The 26,333-nt window shown below is 35.2% G+C and overlaps 2 protein-coding genes and 1 long non-coding RNA gene across 15 annotated transcripts; 1 reads left to right on the forward strand and 2 right to left on the reverse strand.

Annotated features, from left to right (window-relative positions):
• Nucleotides 1–787: 787 nt before the first annotated feature.
• tmpoa (thymopoietin a) lies at nt 788–19,402 on the reverse strand. 13 transcript variants are annotated; one of them, NM_180968.3, is made up of 15 exons: nt 19,108–19,402; nt 14,021–14,138; nt 12,539–12,688; nt 11,326–11,462; nt 7,926–8,027; nt 7,638–7,706; nt 7,429–7,557; nt 5,625–5,693; nt 5,451–5,540; nt 5,262–5,354; nt 5,081–5,140; nt 4,872–4,997; nt 3,586–3,711; nt 3,271–3,374; nt 788–1,622 (listed from the first exon to the last, which is right to left on the reverse strand). In NM_180968.3, exons 1-15 carry the CDS (start codon nt 19,342–19,344, stop codon nt 1,259–1,261), a joined length of 1,974 nt encoding a protein of 657 aa, NP_851299.1. In that variant the 5' UTR covers nt 19,345–19,402; the 3' UTR covers nt 788–1,258. The 13 variants fall into 13 exon arrangements, with proteins under 13 accessions (NP_851299.1, NP_001315492.1, XP_087102257.1 ...); NM_001328563.1 differs by having other exon boundaries at nt 4,788–4,997; XM_087246131.1 differs by having other exon boundaries at nt 7,417–7,557; nt 19,108–19,368.
• On the forward strand, nt 13,349–19,368 carry LOC141381615 (uncharacterized). Its single transcript, XR_015483069.1, has 3 exons — nt 13,349–15,226; nt 15,282–15,756; nt 16,052–19,368. It is a non-coding gene; the product is annotated as an uncharacterized LOC141381615 (long non-coding RNA).
• Nucleotides 19,403–19,897: 495 nt separating the features above from the next.
• Nucleotides 19,898–26,117, reverse strand: strap (serine/threonine kinase receptor associated protein). Its single transcript, NM_200304.1, is given in 10 exon segments — nt 19,898–20,588; nt 22,528–22,677; nt 22,810–22,946; nt 23,064–23,201; nt 23,279–23,378; nt 23,475–23,547; nt 24,919–25,000; nt 25,081–25,216; nt 25,649–25,773; nt 25,928–26,117. Coding segments are annotated over 9 exon segments (990 nt in total). The 5' UTR covers nt 25,761–25,773; nt 25,928–26,117; the 3' UTR covers nt 19,898–20,526.
• Between the last annotated feature and the right edge of the window lie 216 nt (nt 26,118–26,333).

The raw sequence follows: 26,333 nt of genomic DNA on the forward strand, positions 1-26,333 counted from the left end.
AATGTAGAAGCACCGTTCTTTGTTAGTTTACCAATGTCGACAAATCAAACCCTGTTGTGAAGGATTACATATCTGAAAGTCATTTACATTATAGTAGTGATGATTTACAGTATACACAGTTAAAGTCAGAATTATTAGCTCCCCTTTGAATTTTATTATTATTTTTTTTATATTTCCTAAATGATACTTAACAGAGCAAGGAAATTTTCACAGTATGTCTGATAATATTTTTTCTTCTGGAGAAAGTCTTATTTGTTTTATTTTGGCTAGAATAAAAGCAGTTTTTAATTTTTTAAAAACCACTTAAGACCAAAATTATTAGCCCCTTTAAGCTATATATATTTTTTCTCGATATAGTATAACGATGGTTTGTTAGGTAGACTAACTTGTCTAGTTAACCTAGTTAAGCCTTTAAATGTCACTTTAAGCTGTATAGAAGTGTCTTGAAAAACATCTAGTAAAATATTACTTACTGTCATCATTGCAAAGATAAAATAAATCAGTTATTAGAAATGAGTTATTAAAACTATTATGATTAGAAATATGTTTTCTGTTTCTGGTTTATATGTTTTAATGGGAATTTTTTTCTCCATTAACAGAAATTAGAGAAGAAAAAAATTAAACCGGGGGCTTAATAATTCTGACTTCAACTGTATATTTAAGGGATTTTTCAAAATCCATTTTTTGGTTGCACACTCACAAATTAGGCTGGTAGTTTACTTAATTTCAAAGGTTTTACACAAAAAAAATTAAGCCATAAAAATTATAACAAAAATAAACAATATAATACATTGCAAAACAGTTTATTGAAAATAGTTGTATTTAAACAACAGATACATAAATACCACAAGGGTCATTAAGATGAATATGGTCTTCTGAAGAACTACACATGGAAAATAAATGCAAAAGAAATAAAATACTCTCACAAGTAGACGTTAAATGTAGTTCACAAAAAAAAAAAAAAAAAAGTGTATTTCTTCGAATCCTTCTGACTCAATTTGACTCCCATTGATGGACAGCACCAACAATTAATCCACGAAAACAAACAAACAAACACACTCGCTCACTCGACATACAAAAGGCAAGAAAAGTGACCGTTTTAAAATCATTCCTCTAAACCGGTTCATTTGGAAGAGCAAAAAGTAGAGAAAATGAGTGTCTGTCACTGCTTGAATATATAAAGTTCGCAGTTTAAAGTCAATGGCTGCTGAATCACCATAGGGGCGCATTGGTTAAGTATTTTCTATTATTATTTTTTTTATTTGCTGGTACTGTCATCTGTGCCGCTCTGCTTGAACAGTCCCACGTCATTAGTCTCCATGGCCTGGTAGATGAAGAACAGGAATCCGGCCACGGCGCTCAGCAGGACCAGCTGGACCCACACCGGCAGACTGCGGCGGGATCTGCTCTTTACTGTAGGAGGCGCTGTGGACTTGGAGGCAGACAGAGGGATGGAGGACACGCGGGGAACAGATCTGGACTCTGTGTAGGACGAGGTGGAGGAGAACGAAGAGGAGGAGGTGGTTTGTTTAAGATCAGAAAGACGCTGACGGGATTCGTTGAGCCATGTGTCGATCAGGGGACGACCAGCTGCTCCTCTGATTGGCCGACGGCAGGTCGCGCTGAAGATACATTAGAATTTTTTTTAACTTTGATTCTCAGAAAACAGCAATATTTTTGGCAAATTTCCTTCAAAATGGAATTTCTTTTTACTAAAAACAAGTGATATATTTGGGTGATATATATTTTATAACAAAATATAACAAAAATATAAATATAATTACAATACAAATATAACAAAAAATACTCCAGTTTTATACTTGCATACATGCATATTACTTAATTGTTTAATTTACAGTTTAATATTTTTGCTACATGTACTTATATATTTGGGGTTGTGACAAATGACCTTGACAGAAATAAAAAAAATATATATTTCACACATACAACCATGGAACATTTCGATGACCATGGTAGTTTTCAAATTAAAATTATATATATACACATATATAAAAAAAAACATTAAGCATGTTGCAAAAAAAAAAAAAAAAAATGTCAGGACAATATAACTGTCTGAAATGTAGCCAAAACATTGTTTATTAAACTTAACATTATGAACATTACCCAAAATCCTTAAAAGAAAGCAAGAAAAATGGACTGTACGTTTACATTTTTTCAGGGTCTGTACACCCTTTATATACACTTTTATTTAAATGTTTCCACCATTACAAATTTCTAGAATTATCATTTTTATATTATTATGCTTAAAACTGTATACATTTTTTCCCCAAGTGTCCATAGTTATGTGGATTAATAAAAACAAATGTTTTAAATTTGCTTTAAAGGGGCAATGAACAGCACATTTCTAAATGTCATAATGTATTGTTGAGGTTCAAGAATTTTTTTCTGCAAAAACACGAACACTTACACCCGTCACAATATCCATATTCTGTTGTATGATATATTGCACCAAAATATTGCGATAAACAATATTGTCATTTTAAGACGATTTTATTAGACATTCTACCAAAAATTTGCATTATCTGTCCTTGAAATAAAAAAACAAATACAGTGTATAAAAAGTATTTATTCCCAATGTGTAAAATGGACTGATGGTTGATTTCTGCGAGTTGTTTTGTAAAGAAATATATGATTCATTTGGTTCTCAGAGTTTTTGTCTTATTAAAAACACTTTACAAAATGTACAAAACCTGTCATTGTCCTTGGCTCAATTGAACCTACAGTATAGCTTTAATAGTTTTGTTATTTAGAATAAAAAGTGCCACAAATAGCAAGTTTAAGTTGCTATCATTCACATCAATTGATTACAAACATGAAATTCTAAATACATTCCACAAATAAACACTATTTTAAAACCGTCCCCATGTTTATGTCAGTCCTGTCACATTTGCACTACATTTAACATAAAATGCATGCAATACACCTTTATGTCTATGACTGGCTATGGCTATGAGAAATTCATCAGATGGAAGAGGAGCTGACAGTGATCAAGGATGTGTTCTGTCATTGAATTGTTTGATTTTGTGCTTGTTTTTGTGACAAGCTAAAACGTCAGGTCTTGTCATATTTTTTTTTTTTATAAGTGAAAATGTGCCAATTCGAATTGGTTACAAGTTTAACATTTTAAAATAATAGAAGTAAACCGTATAATTCATGTCCCATTTGAAGTACATTTTTAAAAACAGACACTTTGACTTGAGCTTGTTCTCAGAAAATGTTCAGAAAGTTTGAATGATCTGGGCTCCATACCTGATTCCAGTGGGAGTGTTGAGGTTTTCAGTGGGGAAGATTTCTTTAAGCACGTCTCTCTCCACCGCCCTCGGGGTCTGATCAATGGCTGACACCTTTTCAACCTGCGCACAAGAACAAAAGAGCCACAAAATTGTGAACACAGATCACTGCGATTCTAAAAATGTTTTCAGCTTTCACTTTAAAAAACTAAAAGGGAAAACATTATGTAACATCACAGCCAAGTATAACACGAGTGAGCCCAAAATCATTATTCAAATGTCCTCATCCCAATTAACCACCGGTGGAGCCAAACACCATGTAGCTCAAAGTTACCATCATTGTCTCCTTCATATCCATCAGCTTGTTATCGAGTCCTCGGACAGGAGTGATTTGGGAGAGGAAAGGGGTGATTTTGGAATGTCTTGATTTGGGATGGGTCTGTGGTGAACCACAGCTCTCCTGATAAACCAATAAAAGCTTTAATGATGACTAACAGAAGATTTACATGCATGTTTTAAGCAGACAATAAACAAGTAAACATTTTAACCTGTTTTTCTTTATCAGAATAAGGTTATTTACTGCTAGTTATCTTCCCCTTAGACAAATTTGCCCATTATGCAAACACATTAACCTGCTTCCTGTGAGTTTATAAGTGTGCATGTGTGATATCTGTCAGAAAAACATCCTTACTGTGGCTTTAAGATCATCCAGAGAAAGAAAGTAAACACTTTGGACCAGAAGAGTAAACATTATAAATGTTGCGTTGACAGCTTATTGTAGAGCATGTACACAAGGTGAATAAGTTCTTTATGTAAGGTGATTTTGGAGAGTTATCATCATATTAGCGTGTAATTAAAAGTTCAACAATTGTCCCATCAAACCGGGATTTGTCCAACCTTAGCATTTAAACAATATTTGAATGAAAACATTTATCTGCATGTTTACAGATTCAAGTCGGTCAGATAAATTGCACTAAAACTGCTGGTGGGGTGTTTCCCAGTGATGAGTTGCGGCTGGAAGAGCATCCGCTGCATAAAACATGCTGGATAAGTTAGCGGTTCATTCCACTGTGGCGAACCCTGATTAATAAAGGGATGAAGCTTAAAAGAAAATGAATGAATGAATGCTGGTTGGTGGTGGTGTTCAAGGAGTGATTCATTCACACGATATGTTCAAACAGCTGATTCATTTAGAAATAATGTGACTGTTTATGAAAGGATCACTGTTTTGTTTACTCAAATGATTACTGCAATGTTGCTCTCTGAGATGTACAAATATTCTGCTTTGGTTCTTGAGCTATTAACATTGGCAAAACAGAAAAACAAACAATGTTGTCTACAATGCAACTCGATCAATATTAGCTGTGATGATTTGAAGATATTTAGGAATTGTGGTTATGCTTGCTTGATGGTACAAAGTGAAACATTTACAATATTACTGTTGATAAAAAAAATAATGATATAAAAAATAACACACCCAACCCTACTAAAACCTGCTCCATTACTTCAAAAAAACACAATTTGCAATCTGCAAACCTGAGAAAGTTCACATGACACAGTAAGAGAGTCCTCAGAAACCAAACAGAAGTTCTTGTAAGGAAGTGAATGTGATGGGAAAACCTCTTTTTGTCGATCACTGGAAGGCGAGAGACAGCACATCATGTCTACCAAGGGTTTGGAAGGTTTGCTCTGACTCAAAACAGGCTTTGAAAGCTTCGATACGGCAGCAGATCTGACACCCTGGGCCTTTAGAGAATAAACAGAGCCTCATAAGCTGCCAAAATGTATATTTAATAGAGTTATAAGCAGTGCATAACTGCGAAACATACCAGAAGACCACCATTTGCAGATCTACAGCTCAGGACGTCCTGCATACCCTGGTCATCCACCTGATTTATTAATGTAGCATAATGAACATGCAATTAATTCCAAAATGAAGACTGGATAGATCTAATATATTGCTTAAAAGCTGAAAGCATCAACTAGAGATGTAAATGTGTGCATCTTCACCTCAACACAAGCAGTATTAATCAGAGAAACTAGTGGCTCTCGACTGGATTGTCTATGCGGAGGGGAGGGGATGTCAGCAGTATTCTCATCATGCTACAAAAGAAACCACAAGAGGCAAACCAATCAGCTCAACTGTTAAATGCGAGGCTTTTATATTTATGGATGCTTTAAGAAACATAGCTCTGACACCTTGTTGTTCAGACTGGATACTGGGCGTTTTGTTGATTCTGTTGCAGACATGGAGTAGCGCTTAGAGGGTTTGGGATCCTTCGGCACTGTCTTTATTAATGTAAGAGCAATGTAAGTAACACGGTGGCACTAGAATATGACATGATGTTCATGAATGCTTTCTACTGGACCTACCAAAGGCTGTACTTTCATCCTCATCAGAGAAACAGACACCTCCTTCACTATTGAGGGCTCAGAGAAATCCTACAAAACACATGATTCCCAAACAAACACATGATGAAATTTCTTGCGGAAAATGAATGAAATATTATAACAGAGGGTCAGCACTTTTATGCCGAGTTCAGACTGTAGGATTTTCAAAGTAGTTGTGTCACAGATGTTTTTACACTGCATGACTATCTGGGCTAGCGTTTCATCGCTGCTTTGTTTACACTGCAAGATGGATCGGCAACAACATTGCATGACTTTAAAATAGGAGAAATCACTGACAACTTTGTCCAAACTACGTCTCATAACCAATCACACACAGTAAGTAACACGTAAACAACGCAAGTCACAAAGTATATTTTTTGTTGATAACTACATAACGAGGTGATAGTTTTTAGTTTTTGATAGTTTACACTGTGTGGTTATTAATTATGTGAACGAGCACTAATTGGCCTGTGATTTCAGGCATTTGTCACTGATTTCCCAAAACCTTTTAGGAGAGTCAAAATCAGGGCTAAAATCATGCAGTCTAAACTCAGCATTAGGCAGTCCATTTCTTTGGCCCCACATTTAATAATTTGACAAAATAACTTAAAACTGGTTTAACAAAAAACTTGTATAATTAGAATTTTTAAAAAATGCATAAAATCTTTAAATTACAACTAAAAGAAAAAAAATGTCAACATGGGTTGTAGCAATTATTATGAATTTATTTAAAAAAAATTTAATTCTAAATAATCTGATTGAAACATGTTTTCCTTGGAATGTTGCCTTGCTTTTATTTGTGCAATTATTGTATTGTTCTTTAATTTTCTTGTAAATTTCCCCACTGTAGGAAGAATATAGGTTTATCTAAACTAATTAAATTAAGGTCTAGAAAGCCCCACATATTGGGAGATTGCTATGAGTAATAAAATTCTAATTAGCTTAATAATACTAGTAACGTGCTTATCTTATATCACCTTTTCTTATGCAGTGTAGTTCCTGTGTAGTCTGAAATTTAGATTTTTTTCTAGTTTACATAAGTCAATACAGTAATTATTTTAGTTTTTTTATTTTTACATACACTTCTAACATGTTATAAAAATGCTTATACATGCTTTTCTATTATGTACATGGCCCTTTATTTCTAAATGACTGCCCTCTCTGTTTATTGGCTGGTGGCATGTTATAAACTAGTTCCGAATAGGTCATTATTATTCGCGCCAGCCAAGAAAGTGGTCGTGGTGAGCACGTGCTCTTGTAAAATATATATTTTTGTTGATCTGTTTGTTTTTATTATTCACAATGTATCTTTTCCTTTTTATAATTGTTAATATGCACCCATCATTGCCGGTTGCCAGGTAAAACTGCTGGAACTGATCACTGTGTTTTTTTATCCGTTTACGAGAATAAAACAGTCCGTCCAAGACGTGATTTGGTGTCAGATCTGATCCTTACTTTACACAACACAAAGGAAACCGATCACCAACCGTTACACACTCGTGAAATTAATAATCAGCTACAAAATGGTTTTAGTAAAATAAAAAAAACAATAATTTGTGCAAACGTTGGTGTAATTTTATAACTGGTTAAATAGATCCAAATTGTGTAAATAACATACACAGACTCTAAAAGCACGATCAAAATTCGTGTTAAAATTTGAAAAAGTACTGCTTAACAGAAATGACCCAGACTTCGAATGAACCTTTGAATCTCAAAGAACCCTCAGATGTCCTGTTATTCATGTCAAACTGAAATCTCAGTAGAGGGATTATACCGAGAACAACACCTTGTCAGAGGATGAGGCCTCATTCAGAACTGAGCGGACCGGTGCACTGCGGCGTCTCAGCGATTCACTCTTGGATGAGAGTTTTGATGTCCTGTCTGAAAGCAAAGGCCTGGTCTCTCTCCTGCCTGCCTTTATAATGTGAGGACAGAAGCAGGTTCTTCAGGTCAAGCTAATAACTTTGACACTATGATTGCCTCTCTACCACCTACCCCAGGTCCTGTTCTTCTCCTATCCTCGGAAACTGCAAAACACTCTGCAGACGAGAGCTCAGAGTTCTCCTGCAAACCCCACACATGCACGTAAACCATTGAGCAGCAAAATAGGTCACACCACCCTCACCTTATTTGAGAAACAAATACGAGCACAAGAAAACACAGTGTTCACCTGTGTGCAAACCCAAACACACCCTGTGCACGTCCTGAACGTATTTTTGACTTCACCACCACACCCAGAAACCAGGTGATGTGCATTAGTAACATAACCACAGATTGAGTTACGGTGTCGTCGCTGGCAGGAACCATCTGATCCGGCCTGTGAGAGGATCTCTTCAACTTTCTCTTAACATTCAAGACGGGCCAGTCCTCCTCCTCCACATCCTCCTAAACATCACACATGGAAAGGTCTACCAGCTTACATTCAGAAGCAAACAGCTCTGGAGCATGAAAACATTTAGATGAGGAGTAGTCATGTCGAGAGATCAACAGAAAACAAGGAACTTGATTTGCAAATGATTTAGGCTATGAGATATTACTTTTTAAATCAGGGTTTCTGCAGGTTACACCTAGTTAAATTTAAAACATTTCAGGACATTTTTAAGACCATTATGAATGAAATTTTGGGCTCATTTCACGTTTAGTAAAGTTTCAAATGACACATATGAGAGCTATGAGAAAATAATTAAACCATTATGTTAAATAGAGTTAAAAATTACCTTTTAAAATAAATAGTTTAAATTTTTATTGAGATGGATTGTTGGTGATTGTATGGGTATTGGACAGATTGGATGGCATTACACGAACAAAGGAAAGTTATGACACATTTAAAAAAAGATTTAAGATCTACAACATGATATTTCAGATAATGTAAGACTTTATAAGCCTAAAATTTAGATTTTAAGATAAGGCACTTTAAGACTCAACACCCTGTAAACATATTAGTGATGTAAATCATGAAAAAAAGTTTTGTGTTGGGAGTTATTTTGGTCTTGGTTATGATGTAGAAATGAGAGATGACAGATGTCATTTCCATGTACAATTAATATAGAGATAATAAAATAAAAACAATAAAAAAATAATAACAATAAAACATTAAATCTTAATAATTTTCCATTTGTCATATATAACATACTTTTTGGACTTAATTTTGTTGATAAATGTGTCTATATTAATAATACACATCCCTAGTGACAACATTTCAGAATAAAAAACTTAACATGAAAAATATATTCAAAATTAACTCAAATAATGTAGTATTTTGAGTAATATTATTAGAATTAACAATATACATTCTTTTACATTTGGATTAACAAGTTGGTTGAACATTCCGCTGTGGTGACCCCAGATTAATCAAGGGACTAAGCCAAAAAGATAATGAATGAATCATTAAATATTTGTATTAACTAAACCACAGGTGTCAAACAAGCAGCTCTGCACAGTTCAGTACAAACATAATTGAACACACCTGATGAAACTAATTAAGTCCTTCAGGCTTGTTTAAAACCTACAGTTAAGCTGCGGTCACAGAGTTTGAGCATGCGATATTCTGTCGTGTGTCGCTGCAAAAAAGGGCGGGATTAAACAAGATTATTAAGACATTTTTGAAAGCGAGCGATTGCTCCATGTTTTAAATTTCTGTCCAGAGATGTCATGTTTTGATCCTCGATTGTTCTCACGCAGTCAAGTGATGTGATTTCGCAGGTCAGAGTTCACCAAACTTGAACTTTGCACCGCAGCAACCTGCGAAACTTGCCGCATGACCCCACGCTTCCAGTCTGACGCATTTGTGTGTGTATGAATAGAAGTCTATGGGAGGAAAAGCCCAGTGTGACCGCACCTTACGTGTGTTGGAGTAGGGTTGGAACTAAACTGTGCAAAGCTGCGGCCCTCCAGGGACACCCCTGGACTGAACAATCAAGAATAAACTAAAAGAAATGTAATTCAACTCGATTCATTTAAAATGAGTTCCATTTATATTATAAATTTATATTTTTCCTCTTCAAAAGTGTTTGTGTAACCTAAACAGAAGTTTTTTTTCCTCGCAGTTCTGCGATTATAAAACATACAATAAATTCAATAAATGCATTAACAATACCATGGTTAAAACATTCAAAAATAGTCAAGATACAAGTTGCTAACCAGTTACAATAAGATTTCGTTGCAAATAGACATGGGACAAAGTGTACCGCCGTTTGGAATAGAAATAGTTTGTGTTTTTGAAACTAATGAATGACAGCAGAAGTCATTGATTCATTTGAATTATTCAGCCTGACATGTTTACTGCTCCGAAATATTTGAAGTTTTTTTAAAAAAAAAAAAAAAAGAATATATTTTAGAGCAATAATCACAATACCATGAAACCGTAATATTGTTATTTTGATGATATTGTTACATTATTGTTTTCAAATCCAGAATGGAAACATTAATACACAATGTGCACATATTATAGTCATGTGACAGCCTGAAGAACGTCAGGTCTTTTCTACAGCAGGTGGTGCTGCAGTACTCATAAAAGAAAAAGCTGGGAATATATTCAGGTTGGATGGGGTTAAAAAAGAAAAAGGAATTATTTATATTGGAGAGAAAATGGTCTTCTTTTCTTTTTTGTCCAGTAAAGGGTGGAGGCATGTAGTGATACTGTGTGAACTTTATAAAAGTTTTAAAAGTCTTTGATAACAGAATCCTCTCAGCTAGAGGTTTACAAGAAGCCTAAACAGAAAAGTTTCAGATATGCAGAACTGAGTAAAGTCACACAGCAATGAGAAAGCTACGCATGTCTGAAGGAAAGAAGGGAAGGAATAAGAAGATAAATAAAAGAGGATTAAAGTCTGGGTCAACTTAAAGCCGAAGTAAAAAAAAAAAAAAAAACAGACAAGGGATATGAAATGAGGAGAGCTGCTAGCTGTAATTAAAATCAAGTGGGCCCTCATATCTACAGTCTGGGGATTTTGTTTCATTTACCACACAGTCTGAAACTTCTTTTTAAGAACAGTTCGAATTAATCAACTGAAATGAGACCACTTACATTACACACTTACTTGCTTGATTGCAACCAACCAGCAGATTCATTAAATGGAAAATAAACTAACTGGATATTTTGGAGTGTTCGGAAACAATTTCAGTTACTGTTTTTAAAAATATCTGCATGTAAACTTTCACAACCCTCTAATTCTGTGAATTTTGTAAGTAATTATTTGTACAGGACATAAATGAGGAATTTCTCAGTAAAAAAGTATGCATTACATGATACAAAATAACAAAAACAGGTGTGTTGAAACAATGACAAACTTGCCAAGTCATTTAGTGGAAAAGCAAGTTTTTACGTAAAAAAAAAACAGGATGCAAGATAAGAAAATTAAAATGATAAAACACTAAACAAGTGTAAACGGGATTAAACATTCATGTATTTGACTTGGCTCATGTACTTACTCACCGCATACCCTAACATGACCTAACATGTGAACTTTATGGGATGTTTTTATCAAGTACAACAAAGCAATCCTTCTCTTGCCACCCACATCCTTTTCACATGCTTAATTTTCCACTTGCTCATATCGAGTCACGTAACATGGGTTTATTCGTTCATAGTATGGAAGCACCTTGCACATGATGCAAACGTGATGTAATAACATTTAAAACACCTGGAAAAGGGAAAGAATGAATGCACCAATTTCATCCTTACCCTAGTGTGTTGCCCACTGCGTGTCCTGCTGGTCACTGGTGTTTTCCCTCGACTCCTGACTGGTCTCTCCACAACAGGGATCAGTTCAGCCTCCACTTCTGGTTCAGGCACAGTCACGGGGGCCGGAGCTACGGGTTCTAACAGACATGCAAGACGAAGTTAAACAAGTTCATACTATTGCATCTTATTTATTTATTATAACGCCAGCTTATTTGACAATATCGTCATAGCAAAAATATTTTATGAATAATACAAATATAATACATTTAATAAAAACATTAAAACAAACAAGTTGCATTACATTGAACTGTTTGAATTAATATATACGCAGTAATGAAATATCCTTAAATTAGTAGTTTTCTATATTTGTTTTATGTATTTTATTGCATCATGAGACCTTGATCATTCCTCCAACAACTTTTAACCTTGAAAAGTTTTAAAAAGAGACTTTTATTTTAATAGTTTAAAGTGATATATGGTGTTGGTGTTGCATAACGGTACAAAATCTGCCAGTACATTTTATTATTTTACACTATTTTTTCTTTCCATATTATTATTTCTTAAACATATTTTTTCAAACTACTAAAACATCAATAAGTCACTTTTTTGAACTGTAGAGCTGAATTATCCACATCACGAATTACAAAATACAGAAGCAGATATGTTATACACTGTAGGTTAAAAAAAACAGTTAATTTTACATTTGATTACTCAATAAATGGGGCAGGACAAAATAGCGATATACATAAGGTGGCTATTCTATAAATGGCAGATTGAACCTCATATCAAATGTTGCAATTCTAAGAAATATATGTGATGTTAATAAAAGTAGTATATCTTATGACTTTAATGCATTTATCCCTCTTGATTTACAAATATGATATATTGTGGATGGTTTTCTTGCGATACATCACTAATATGGTGACCTGTCATTATCAGGGGCAATATATCATGATGATATCGTAGTGTAATACGGTACCTGAATATCGGACTATTATTTCACTTTGGTCTTTGTTCTATCTTAAATATTCATTCTTGCAATTTCTTTGATTCACTCCTCTGCAAGATTATTCCAATCAAAGGTAATGATTTTATTCCAAGTAGAGCTTTATGTCAGAAAAAATTGTATTCACATAGAAATATAAAAATCGCAAGAGAATAAAATAGTACAATGTCAGATTTTTTTTTTTTTAGGTATTTGGTAATGTGTTACCTTCCTCCCTGTCGCTGTACTGGTCTGAATCATTGTTGCCATTCTGATTGCCATCAGTCTGTGACGTCTCTGAGGGAAGAGCCACAGCTACAGGAGGACCCTGATCCAGCAGCTTCTGAAGCCGCTTCTCATACACCTTCCTAGTGGATGCTGATGTGAAGAAGACATTAAATGTCAGTATTAGGTCTACACAAGAATCATCCTGCCCAAAATGTAATGTTTATTAAAGAACACATATATTTAGGAGATATAGTTGTTATTACAATTAAGACTAGTGTGTTATTTTCCACTTGATTTCCACTTGGTTTTCTGGAAATCCGAACAGTATTGAGGTAAAATTGAAAATAAAGCACCGTCTATTTGATATGTATCTTTGCTCTATTGTACTCATGTGTGTGATTTGCTTATTACACTTTGTAATAAATGCACTATTTACTTTTGTGAATTATCACGATGTAAAATTATGAATTCTTTCCAAATAGAGTTATTTAACTCATCATAAACAAAAAACTGCAATGTCAGTTTTTTTCCAATATCATGCCGCTATACTGAGGAGCTTTCCAACATCCATTTAAGGACATTGTAGCCATTCAGGACTGAGATGGAAAAACATGGAAATCTGCGTGCTCGGTGAAACTGCTGATTTACTGATAGCACAACAGCAGAACATCATCTGGATCATTCCAGAATCTACACTTGGGTTTAGTTGCTGGTTTTATGCTGAGTGGGAAGAAAAGGTTTTATGACCTCTTACATTTCTTGAGGTTTTTCCATTATAAGATGCATTTTAGATGATTTTTCTCTTTCCTCTTTTTCTAGCAATAAAAAATGCATTTCAAATCTCATTCTACATCATTACAACATTAATTTTCTTTGATCATAAAACTGTGATTTAGGTTAATGATTTAAAAAAATATATAAAATATAAAAAAAAAAAGCTCTGCATGTTATTTTTCTGTAACAACTGATAAGTTACTTTTAACCCAAAAAGGTGACTTTGTAAACATTAGGAATAAATTCTAGCTCTCAAATAAACCATTTCCCACCAAAACGTAATTAACATTGGTTTTTCAGAACAGTTTATGTATTGTTTAATTAGTTAACACTTTACAAAAAAACTTTGTAAGGTCAGCAAAGTATGATTTAACTGACCAAATATATGTTTTGGGGGCCTTTAATGTATACGTTTGCTTTTTCTTGTCTTTTGTCTCATAGGTCTCAAACTTAATTCCTGGAGGGCCACAGCTCTACACAGCTTTGCACCAGCCCTAATCAGACACACCTGATCCAACTATTCAAGGTGTTCAAGACTACTCTGGAACATCCCGATTAGTTTGATCAGCTGTCTTAGAATAGTATTAGGGCACAACTGTGCAGAGGTGCGGGCCTCCAGGAATTGAGTTTGAGACCCATGATCTGAAGGAACTATACAACACATGCAAATATTTACTTTTTGAAGTTGAATCCTTAAAATCGGCTCACCAACAATGGGTCCAGCATTCAGGCCATACTTTAGCAACAGGTCCTTCAAACCCTCATTGCTCAACTCCGTCACATCAACATCGTCAGGACGAACTTTGTCGGTTTTCCTGGTGGCTTTCTGTAAAGAAAAAGCCTCACATTAATGACCATCAGCCATGATGCAGCTCATTTAATAGTTTGATGTGCACATTTTTAAATGACTGCACGCTGCACTATGTACAGATGACATCATGGTAAAGTATTGAACTTGTTAAAGCAACGAGTGTTTAAACACGCCTGACAGGCTCCATATTATACAATAAGAGCAACCAGGGAGGAACTCAAGCAAGCTTTCCCTCAGCCCATAAACATACCGTATACCATACTATATAAAATACTATATACATACTATAAATACAAGAGAAACAGCTTGGAGGCACATGGGTGGAGTTAAACTCTTATCCGTTGCCGTACAACAAGAGGGGTGTTTTTCAGTACATATTTAACTGTTTTTTGGCTCAACCTGTACTTATCTCAAGAAACTATAATGTAAAATATGCATACATCACCTACTGTAAAACTTAAGTGTGAGGGTGAAAAAAAAATATGCAAAGTACACAACCACTTGAAAAATTTTGATTTATATAAAATAATAAAAGTCATTCAGGCAGTGAAATGAAAAGGGATACTGCACATGCAAAGTGCCACAGTGATGGGGACTAAAGGCATTGCAAACGCAGGTTTCTAATGTGGGACGAAAGCAGGAACAATGCAAATCCAGCCACATTCCCTGGAGTAGAGCCCTGATCCACAAACGGGACCATGTGACTAGAAAAGTAGAGGTGAAAACAGTGAAGTGGAGGAGAGAATGTGTTTGGAAGGGGCAGGAGTAGATCATGAAGGCGTATGAGCTGCAGTGAGGGGCCTTGATCAGGGCTGATCTGGAACACTGCCTACTCTCAAAAAAAAAAACAAAAAAAAAAAAACATAAATCTGAGCATTCCAGCAGGACAGAGGAGAAAAAACGTCACTCAGTCTACAGACAACACCCTCACATTTATCAAGTTTCTGTGACAGAGTATATATATACAGGAATCAGAGAGTCAAATTCAATGGCTTTTAAGACCTATTTATGACTCTTTCCATGCATTTTAAGACCTTACAACCACTTTTCAACTGGAAACACTGGCCAGATTTTAACTTGCAGAATATTTACTGAATATTAATGTAAGAAATTAATCCAAAACTAAAATGTTATTCATATATTGAATAAATCTAGTAGGATTTTATTGATTTCATAAATCAGCATATTGCAGAAATAATTTAGGCAAACTTTAGCATACAAACATACAATGCATAAACAAAAATGATACAAAAAAATTACTACTTTGTAAAATAGCATTTAAAACGTTTAAGGGCCTTAAATGTCTTTACATTGATTTATCAACTTTTACATTCTTTTTAAGACACCGCGGACACCCTGTGTGACTGTCAAATGCAGCATGTCAGTGAAAAAAAAGGAGGCTAGTAACTAAAATGGGTTTTGGAGATGAGCAGAACACATTTTATACATGCACAACTCTGGATTAGCATGTTGGCTGAAATTAGAGCTCACATTTCTGCCATAATTCAGTTCATTTGAATGAATTAGGACTGCACAATATAATGTCTCAGCATCGATTTCGCAATGTGATCATTCGCAATAGTCACATCACAAGTATACACAATGTTAAGTCTTATAATTGATCATTTTGCAAGTGTTTTTGAAGGCCTGTGACTGTGTAAGGGTTTTAAAAGCACTCAGGCATTAAAAATTGTTTTACTGTTTGTTATTTTGAAAAATAAATAATGATTAATTTTATTGAATTGTTTATAAAACAAAAAATATGCACTATTATTTGACTTAGGAACGTTTAAAATAACCGATTAACCATTTTTAACCGATTAATGGTATTCATTAACCGATTTTTTTTTTTTTAAAGTTTTGCTGACATATTTGCTAACTCGCGGGACTATAACACCTGTATCATACGCCTACAAACATATTTTGAGAAAGAAGCGACATGAAAAGAGAATTCTGCAGTTTGACACAGAGGAGTTGATGCCAAACCAGCACTGATGGTGATTGCCTCTGTCCTGGATCTACATCCGAAACACCTCAGTTTATTTGCACAACTGGAGAAAGACGCGCAAAACAAAACTTTATTAAATGTGCTCTGCTTTGGAAACACGCTGGCTACAAGTCAGAGAGTCTGGGTTTCCTCTCCATAAGAGTGCGCTCTGAAACCGCTCATAAATAAACCAAATAGGCTATAGTTTGCCGATTTAGGGCACTATTTTATCGATCTAGGCGCAAAGTATGAAGCGCATAGGGCAAAAGCTTTAGGGCGTTTCCAAACCCACTTTTGCTATTTTAATGATGGAAAAATACAGCCTCATCTCACATTCCCTTTAAGAGTCAGTTGCGTCTAGCCATGGTGCGTTTGCTATTTGCATGGCTTACTTTGTAAGTAGAAAATCTGAACACTTCACTAATGAGAAAACAGTTAAACAGACCCCCTGCAGCGCGAGGATAAAGAACGAGCCTCCTCCAATCGGGTCTCTTTACCTTCTCTTTAATTTCATGTGTTTTACGCACTCCACTGAAGACATTCATTACATTTGATTATTCAGTTACTGTATTAAATAAAAACTAAACTATTTACTAAATTATTTTACTATAACCCCAATAACAAAAACATTACCAAATGCTGCTTGTTTACAAGTCTGAGAACATATTTCAACATCCAAAATTACTTACGAATTTAAAGAATATTACATTTCTAAGCTACAAATAAAAAATTTTGGATTTAGCATAAAGTTTCAGAGCAAACTTTTGCTTTTCTGACATTGCTGGTTTGCGATAAGCGATAAGTTTTTTTCTGACCTTCAGTCCTGTGGCTTAGCATATGCCGTTACACACACATGCTTCAATACTAAATGTCATCGCTTTGGAAATTAGCAATAAAAGCAGCATGATGTTTTTGGTTAACCACAATTTGCCCAATTATGGCTTTTGCATCAGAGCTTCAAGACCCGTTTTATTTGAACACAACAACTCTCATAACTCTCACTATGCAGTGATGACATAATCAAATCAATCATCTTTATAGGTCACGATTGTTGCAAATTCTAAACCGTGCACAACAAAACATCCCAGAAATGTGACTGTGAGTGCGTGTCGAATGTTTCTGAAATTACTATCTCAGACACAGGAGCTTCAAAGAGGAATGCAACACACACACATCTGGCAGCCAACATATGAATTCCTTCACACAAGAATCTATTTCCTCAATAAAGGGACCAAACCCACTATAAAAACAGCCTTGTGCAGTTCTTGAATTATTCTACAGCTCCTAGACCTGCAGCTATCTGCTCAAAGCTTTTAATATGGGGTCTATAGGGCTGCATAGTATTGTTATTATTATCATAGTTTGTATCATAACACACAAAATAAGAAAATAAAATAATAATTGTGATTTATAAAAAGACTAACAGTAAATGAAGAAATATTTAAACAAATGATAAATAAATGCACAAAGTATAAACAGTCATCTAAAACACTGAAAACTCTTGAGTCTTAATTTAAGAGATCTACCTTACGAATGGATTTCAACCTTGATAAATCACATACTCTAAAGGGTTTTATTCCTAAAGAAAAACCTATTGCCAGACTATATAGATGAAGAGAGAAAGAAAGAGAGAGAGAGTTAATGGGAGTAAAATGCTGTGCGGGAAGATTTTAGAATGACAGGCAGCACTATCTCATTCACGAGCACTGGAGGTGCCCTTAACATCAAACATCTCTGTAAAACATAAAAGGACTCCTGTGTAGTTGCAGGGGTGGGGGAGTGAGCTTATCAGGTTGGTTATAAAAACAGAACCAACTACAAACTTGTAGTATTCCCGCTTAATAACAGCGTCAACAGACATAAAATTACATCTGATAGAAAAAGGTGAAGAAAAAAGCACCAGGCATGCACTAGAACAATCCAAAACTACAGACTATTGGTTTATGAAATAGCAGCAAATACAAGTGAAGGGAGGAAAACTCCCACTTCTCTAAGTGTTTACCCAGATGTTTCATTGATTTAACAAAACTCAAGAAGCCATCTCAAGGCTTAGTTCGCTGGATTTTAATTTATAGGTTATTAATCTTCCCATATTTCTCATTCAAATTTGGGCTTTTACATCTTCTCAATGGCAACACCTTAATCAGATGTGTAAAAGATTACACAAAGCAGTGCACTTTCATTTAGAATACTTAATAATCCCTACAAAGTCATGCATTTATGAATTTGCCAGATGGAGTTATGGCTTTTGAACTATTATTAGTAATGCAATGAATCAGGCCAAGTCATTTAAGCGGGAAACTGTCGCAGGGTAATGAGTAATAGGATGTTCGACGAATAGGAATCGGTTCTTTTGAACAATTCATTTCAAATTTTGACTCATTAATGGAACTGCATTTCCTGACATCCAGTAGCAACATATTATAGCAATAAGCATTCAAAGTGTTTGATTATATTATGGGTAGTTTATAATATTTCCATTAGCCTTAGTTGCACGGATTAAGCATATATAATTTTAATATAATGTGTATTCATTAAACATCAAGAGCAAAACAAGTCCTCGACTATAATATTATGTATCTATTTTAATAGTACTCATTAAAGTAAAAATTGAGGTTCACAACTGTAAATCTCATTCAAGCATAGCACAAAGCACAAACCACATTTATTTGAAGGAATCGTTCAAACCGACGTTAAGTGATTCACTGAAATGATTCAAGTGAAAAGTAACGATTCGTTCACAAACCGGACACCATAGTAAAAAAGTTCGCCATGCCGGTTTGTTTTCATTTGCGAGACATGTGCAGGCTCACACTACACACTTACAACAATAAACTTAATAATACCAACCTCTCAACTTTTACCAAACAAACAGGCTTTTAAAAGATACATGCCTTGATAAAAATAATAACAATTCAACCTGCGAATTACGTCAACCACATCTGATTCACAATCCATGTGTAGCTAAAACAAAGCAAGCATCTCCAAACAACCCACCCTGCCGGAGCGGCTCCTGTTGGAGACCACGGGCGCTGGAGGAAGCTCCTCGTCGCTGGAAAAGACATCTGGAGAGCCGCTACTTTTTTTGTTTTGCACGGTCAGATTCTTTAAGTACAGCTGCACGTACACGTCCTTTCGCTGATCGCCGTTCGGGAGAGCAACATTATTGGCCAGCAATGCACTTTTAAGCTTGTCTTTAGTAAGCACGGACGGGTCTTCCAGAAATTCCGACATGTCTGTTGGTTCCAGCAGGACACTATCGCTGCCTGGGGCTGATTTCTTTTATGGGATCAGTGACCACCTTAGGAGAGAGACCCCTATTGGATGCGCGCCGCAGAAAGGAGCCTTCTGATTGGCGGGTGGACTATTTAAAATCACTGGCGATAAATAGACGAGTTCGACCTCTTGTTTATAGGAGATTCACTTCGCATAACGAGTAGAAAGAACAATAATTAAGAATAAGACTAAAAATTAAACTACTTAACAGCTGCTTCATTGAGGAAGTAAACAATACGATATAAAAGTGACAATTCATCTAAAGAATTAATACAATATAATGTATTTTAAAGAATTTTGGAGGCAAATAGGAAATTCAATGCATACTGGTTTCCACCATTCTTCAAAATATCTTCCTTTGGGTTTAAAACAAGACATTTTGAAAAGATGTCCAATTCTAAGCTGATTTTGAGACAGAATTGTCATTTTTTGGTGAACTGTATCACCTTAAGATACAACTCATATGTGACTGATCTAGACATACACAAATAAAGAGAAATATTCCAGATGATAAAGGTACAACATTTTATTGGCCAAATGATACAACATATGTTGCAACCAAAGACAAAACGATTAAAGAACTTAAGTCACTTTAAAGTTTTACAAATTTCCCGAGCACTCATGGAAAACATTTACCACAAGTTCACACTACTATTGATAAACACTTGAATAGCAAGTTCCTCAAAAGCACTTCTGCTGAGAGATGTTTTCAAACTGAACACTGAGCTCTTGCGATAACAAACAAATTGTACTGAAAGCACATTATAACACCAAAATAAAACAAAACAAAAGTAAATCTCAACCAAAGTGATCACAGTGCTGCAGAAACCGACCGCTTTTATACCAAGGAGCTGACTGATGCTTCATGGCTATCAAAGAAAGAGCAGGCAGCTGGAGGATTAGCATTAGCACTAGCACTCTCAGCTCTACCGCCGTCTCCTGATTTTCCACAATGCGTACGTGTGGGTTTCATCTTCACGTTTAAAAGTCATGCTTGGCAGCGCGGTCTGTCTCTAGTGAAGAAGGGTGGTGGCACAGCACTCTGCTGGGGTGTGGTTTCTTGACCCGTCCCGTCCCCTGACCTCTCCCTGTCCCGTGATCTTTCCTCCTTTGCCTCGTTGTCTCTCTCTTTTTCCTGACTCAGGCCTTGATCTCTGCTGGAGGGCAGTAAAGCGCTTCAGAGTTCTCTGATGACAGCTCCTCTGTAAGACAATGTGAGGTTTTACCATAGGATACAATAATAGGTTTATGCCTAACTATAAGGGAGTTCTCATGAGAGGGTAAACAATAATCACTGGTAAAATAATTTAGAGTGTATTTTAAGCATAAATGAATATTTATTGTATTGTACACATTGCATTGTAGAGCTGATTGAAAGCTGAAGAGAGCATTTCCTCATACAAATGAGAAGCAAAATATGCTACTTATCAGCTTACCTCTGAAGTGAATGCAGGGACATTTAATAAACGTTTCAAAATTTACTGATAGTTCTAGCGTACTACTGGATTTAGCACTGAAATTAACTACTTACATTTTATTTAAATATTAAAATATATTGTATATGCTTTTCCTTTGGTTAGATATCGAGAGAGGTGTATTAAACGAACAGTGTTTGAATACTTAAGGCATTTAGGAAATGAATGTGCATATTTACTGCAGATTTCACAAAGACAAATTTAAGACTTTTAAGACCTTTATGAATGAAATTTTAGACTTTTACAGGGCAAAACCCTAATAATTTTTTTGTAATGGCCAGTGGATTATATTTGTACATGCCCCGATAAAATTGAAATGTGGTTATTTCTTAGCCACATTTTTTTAAATAGTGTCAAAACATGGTTATATATAAATTGTAGTTTCCAAAACTGTTAAAAAAGGACATTTTGAATGCTGAGAGAAAATTCAGAAATAAAGCTTCATTTTAATCAGAGCATTGTCGAAACATTCCTAAAACTTATTTTAGTGTTTTGTTCTCAATATTTCAATGATTATTCTTCCTAGAAATCTCTCAAAATATTAAATATATAAGTGTTAATTATGTTTCAGAATGCTTAAGAGAACAAAACGTTCTTTTCAAAAACTAAACAGTCAAATAAGGTAATATCAACTAAACTTATGCATACATATACGCAGAACTTTAAAACAAATGTTATTGTAAGGATGCAAGGAAGATAATTAAACCATATTGGTGAAGAGAATCCATCAATTACTTAATCAACATAACTTCTGTTAAACATGTTTTTTTTAGATTGTTGGTTGTAGTGATTGGGAAGCTTCACATGCACAAAGGAAAATTAAGACATGTTTAAAAAGTATTTAAGACACACAACGCCATATTTCAGTGAATTTTTTTCTTTTTAAGGCCTACATTTTCGTTTTCAAATGTTAAGACTTTTTAATACCCCTTGGATACCCAGATTTTCCAATCCTGCTGAAATATTTGAAGGAAATAATGATTTATTACATGATGTAATGTCTATTCAGAAGCAACAGTTATGTTCATGGGAAAATAGTATTACATCATAATAAATGGTTTCAATTGAGCAATTTAACTATTTACGGTCTTCAAAAACAATATTTTGATTAAAATAACAGTAAATACACATTTAAGTGTTGTAATTTCATTTTAATTTGGAGTGTATGGACTTATGCATTAATGTGTTTAAAAAATATACTTGTTTATCTTCTCCAATTACGAATGAGCGACCTATTTGACATCTAGCAAGTACAATCTGGTAATATCGATTATCAAAAGGATAGCATTCACAACTATGTACACTACAATTTGTTAAATAAGCATTCATATTTGCTATTCACTATAATCATACAGATTGAATATAGATCTTTCTCTAAAATGCTACACAAACGCTTCATGTTTACTCTGCTTTAGAGTTAATATTTTGTGATTATTTGACTATGAACATTAGCTATAAATATCAGAATCTTGATAATGATTATAACAATAACATATTAATTATTATCTTGTCTTAAGTTGACAACAGCAGTAAACCCTTCTGAAGATTTTATATTATAAAATGGTTGGCACAAATTTTATTTCAATTATGGTGCAGCCATAAATACTAACTTTGAGTGTGCATTGCCAGCTTTAGTATACTAGAAGCAATATCTATGTAAACTCACCAGGCAGGACACATTTCCAAAGGCCGTATGTTTTGCCTACAGCTGTCTGCCACAGACGCAGAGTGCCATCCTCCGAGCCACTGGCATACAGCTCTCCATCAGGACTAAACCGCACACAGTGCACAGGCCCGAAGTGACCCTTATATGACTCTGAATGGCAGACAAATCAATCATATTGTCAAGCATGAACAAACATATGCTTGGTCATGAGCCAATCCATAATAAACCTTTTTTTTCCATGTGCTTTAGGTATATGAACATGATTATCAACTATATTCATACCCATTTCCTCTTTGGTGGTGTAGTCATATTTGTAAAGCTTGAAATCATCTCCTCCAGCCACAAAGAAGTCTTTATCAGGATGCAGGGAAGCGGAGTGAATGGAAGCAGGGGCGTCTACGGTCTTAATCAGGTCCAAACTGAAGATAACACAAAATATCAGTCTGGCGCTATCAGTTTTCTGTACAGTACAGAACATGTTTTTTGTTCCAACTTGACGTTCAAGGTAATATTTGCACGATATGAAAGATAGAAACCTGTGGGCATTATAGAAAGCGATGGTTCTCCCGTATGTGATGACGAGAGTCTCCCCATCAGGAATGTACTCCATGCTGCTGACAGATGCATCGAATGATAAAGTCTTCACCGCCTCGTTTGTGTTCTTGTCCCAAAGTCTATACATAGAAGATGACACTAAATCAATCTATCTGCATATGTAAAGTCAAAAGATGTTACCATTCGGGATACTCACCTGATGGTTTTGTCGTCGGCAGCTGAAAGAATCTGCTGGTCATTGTTACACCACAGTGCTTTCTTTATGGCAGAAGTGTGGCCTGCAATCTCCTGGGGTTCTGCATTACAAAAGTTACTTTTTAAAACCAGGTTTGCATTTATGAAAGGAAGCGGCTATCATCAAAGCAAATAAACTATTATTTAACTTTCAATACCTGCTTCAGGTTTGCTGAGGTCATAGATGCGCAGTACTTTATCATTTCCTCCAGTCAGGAGATAGTTACTGTCCTGTTGGTTCAACACATGCTGGTAAAAACTCCTAAATGAAATTACTCTGGCAAGTTTACAGAAAGTGACTTCATTTACATGTAGTAATCGGTGATCAAATGATTTGCCTTGATCTGAATAAGACAATAAAATGTTTAAGGTGTTTACATGAGTTACTTTTTGAATATTGCTTTCATGATCCCTTTTTACATGCTATAGCACATAGTTTGATTAACGTTGTTGCGTCATCGTGCTATCCACATTTGCTCTGGAGTTTCATGTAATTTCGGGAGTTTTATTTTTATTTTGTTGACTTTAACTGCAGTTTGGCACTTTCATTCAGGAATAATTCATGCATGCCCCCATGACAAACGAGATTTTGGATTTTGGATATTGGTTTTTTAAAAAAAAAACTCAGCATTTCGCAATGTACACTGTAGATGTCTGTGGTCCTACTGACTTGATAGTGCAGAGAATAGTGTCAAACAGCCGTGTGTATATAGACTGTCCCATTGCAAAATGTGGCAAAAACCCTACACAACGGTAATAGTTTGATTGCGTTTACATGTCTTTACAGTGTCAATGATGTGACTAAAACCGGCATATGCCACGTCTTAATTACATTTCTGTAGAGTTTGATTATGACCTTAATCTGATTAAATTAATGAAAAATTTCTGTTTATATGGTAGAGTCTTAATCAGAGTATTGTCTTAATCGTATTAAAATTGCATTGGTATCCTTGTAAATGTACTGAGTGATTGAACACATGGGTTACTATTGTTCCAAACTTTATTTCATTTTATTTATTACTTTATCTATTGTGGTTTAAATTTAATAAGGAAAGTCCCAGTGACATGCTGTTTCTCCTGTCAGGGTTCACATTTGAAAATGAAGCTAACTGAAACATTTAGTTATGAAACTTTACTGATTGCCGAAGTAAATTATGAGAATCATGAAGCAAATTGAGCCAGCATTCTGTTAACCCGTGGTTTTGAATGACCACAGGTTAACTATTTTAAGTAAGATCATTTCATAAACCAAGTGTTGCATAAATAGTCTGAATATCTCAATATAGATCAGTATTATATCTTACTAAAATTGTTGCAAAATGTTTTAATTAGATACTAGAATAAATTAATGACTTATTCATTTGTTCATACAAGTAGTTTAAAATAAATACATTTAGCCTGTTATGCCAAAGTTGCATTTACTTATTCAAAAATACAGTAAAACTAATATAAAATTATAATAATTTAAAAAACCCACGTTGTGCATAAATATAATTTGAAATGTATATCATATTCCAAGATTACAAAGTCAAGATTTCATCTGCCATAACTCTTGGCTTACACAATTTTGCAGAACTCGTTCTATACATCAGCATGGAATACCTGTGTAAAGTTTACAGACTTCACAATGTGCTTGTGCGCCAGGGTGAGGACCTCGTCTCCAGTGACAGCATCCCATACCTTCCTGTCAGATTCATAAGAAATATAGAAAGTAAACTCATGTTTCAACAATAACAGTTCATCTTTTATTCCTTTAACACTTACGCTGTAAAATCTGCTGCGGCCGTTGCTGCTTTTGTAGCTTCTGTATTCAAGGTGGCACCCCAGACAGCACCCTTGTGACCCAAGAACGTCCCAATCCAGTCCCCTGTGTCACCCTGGCGCAACATAGGTTTGCCATCTGCAAAATTTGAACACAAAAACAAACTTATTTGACAGATACATGACATATGCACACACTTATTTTAAGAAATGCTTACTTTTTAAGCACACTGCCCTGCAAATGTAGGTAAAAATGGTTTTATATTTAAACTTTCTCCTTAATTTTATTTCAGAAAAACATTATTAGCAAGTTATAAATAGCAAAATCATATTGTCAGCCAATGACTATCAAAGCACAACATTGTTCACAATCAAGTAACGTGATAATGTTGTTTTGAAGTCATAATTAAATGTGATTTCAAGCCGAATATTCAAAGTACCATGGTGAACAATATAGGGAGCATGTCACAAGTGGTCACTGCATGAATGTGCAACTATAAAACCAACAATGCCCTGCAATGAGGTTGTGTTTACTGTGAAGAGTTGGTTTTAAGTCCAAGTACATACAAACCTTTACAAGCACTAATGAGGAAATATCCATAAGGAGTTATTCCACTGAACGCCAGATCCACAACAGGTCTGGTGTGACCAGAGCAGGTGAGAGGGGTCTGTCTCATGGCCATACTTACTGAGGACCTAAAAAGATGACAGGACACATAAGCAATTGTACTGAAACATAGCTACGTATTTCTTAAAATTCAAGTATCAAATAAGAGATGTACATATGAAAAATCAGAACAGGTGTGCTGGCTAACACAAGCTTGGCTAGTCAAAGAAAAACAATCATTACCTTGCAAAGCTAGCAAATCAACGTCACACACTAGTACTTTGCGGCCAGATTGCGTATCGGGGATGATTGCGGAGCTGCACTCCCAGCTACAGTGCTGTGCCACCAGCTACACGAGGTGTGTGTGTGTGAGTGTGTGTGTGTGTAAGCTAAACTCGAGCCCTCGCTAACGCTACAGGAACATAATGGAAGCACTAGTGTGAAAGCCCGGCCATCATTTCCGGCCCGCGACGCCACGGGGATTGGACAGAACTGGATCACGTGACCTGTCGTAGCGTCGGTTGAGAAAGCGTACATCCCGTTTTTCTACCAATGGACGTGTATGTACAAATAAAGTGCTAACATGTGCTGTATTATGTTTAAATTCCATTATCTAATATGTAATATCTGGGATAGGAAAGATTCTAGC

The sequence above is a fragment of the Danio rerio genome, chromosome 4 (assembly GCF_052040795.2).
Source record: "Danio rerio strain M-AB ecotype USA chromosome 4, GRCz13ab, whole genome shotgun sequence".
Classification (NCBI taxonomy): Eukaryota; Metazoa; Chordata; class Actinopteri; order Cypriniformes; family Danionidae; genus Danio; species Danio rerio.

Bases quoted from the DNA above. Each gene is read 5' to 3' on its own strand.
- tmpoa (NM_001328563.1), bottom strand. From the start codon at position 19,344: ATGTCGGAATTTCTGGAAGACCCGTCCGTGCTTACTAAAGACAAGCTT. The intron at 5,694-7,428 runs GTGTTGTTCTCG...TGTGTTTTGTAG, and splicing joins AGGCCTCATCCTCTGACAAG to GATTTCTCTGAGCCCTCAAT. The intron at 5,541-5,624 runs GTAGGTCCAGTA...ACATTAATAAAG, and splicing joins GGATGAAAGTACAGCCTTTG to ACAGTGCCGAAGGATCCCAA.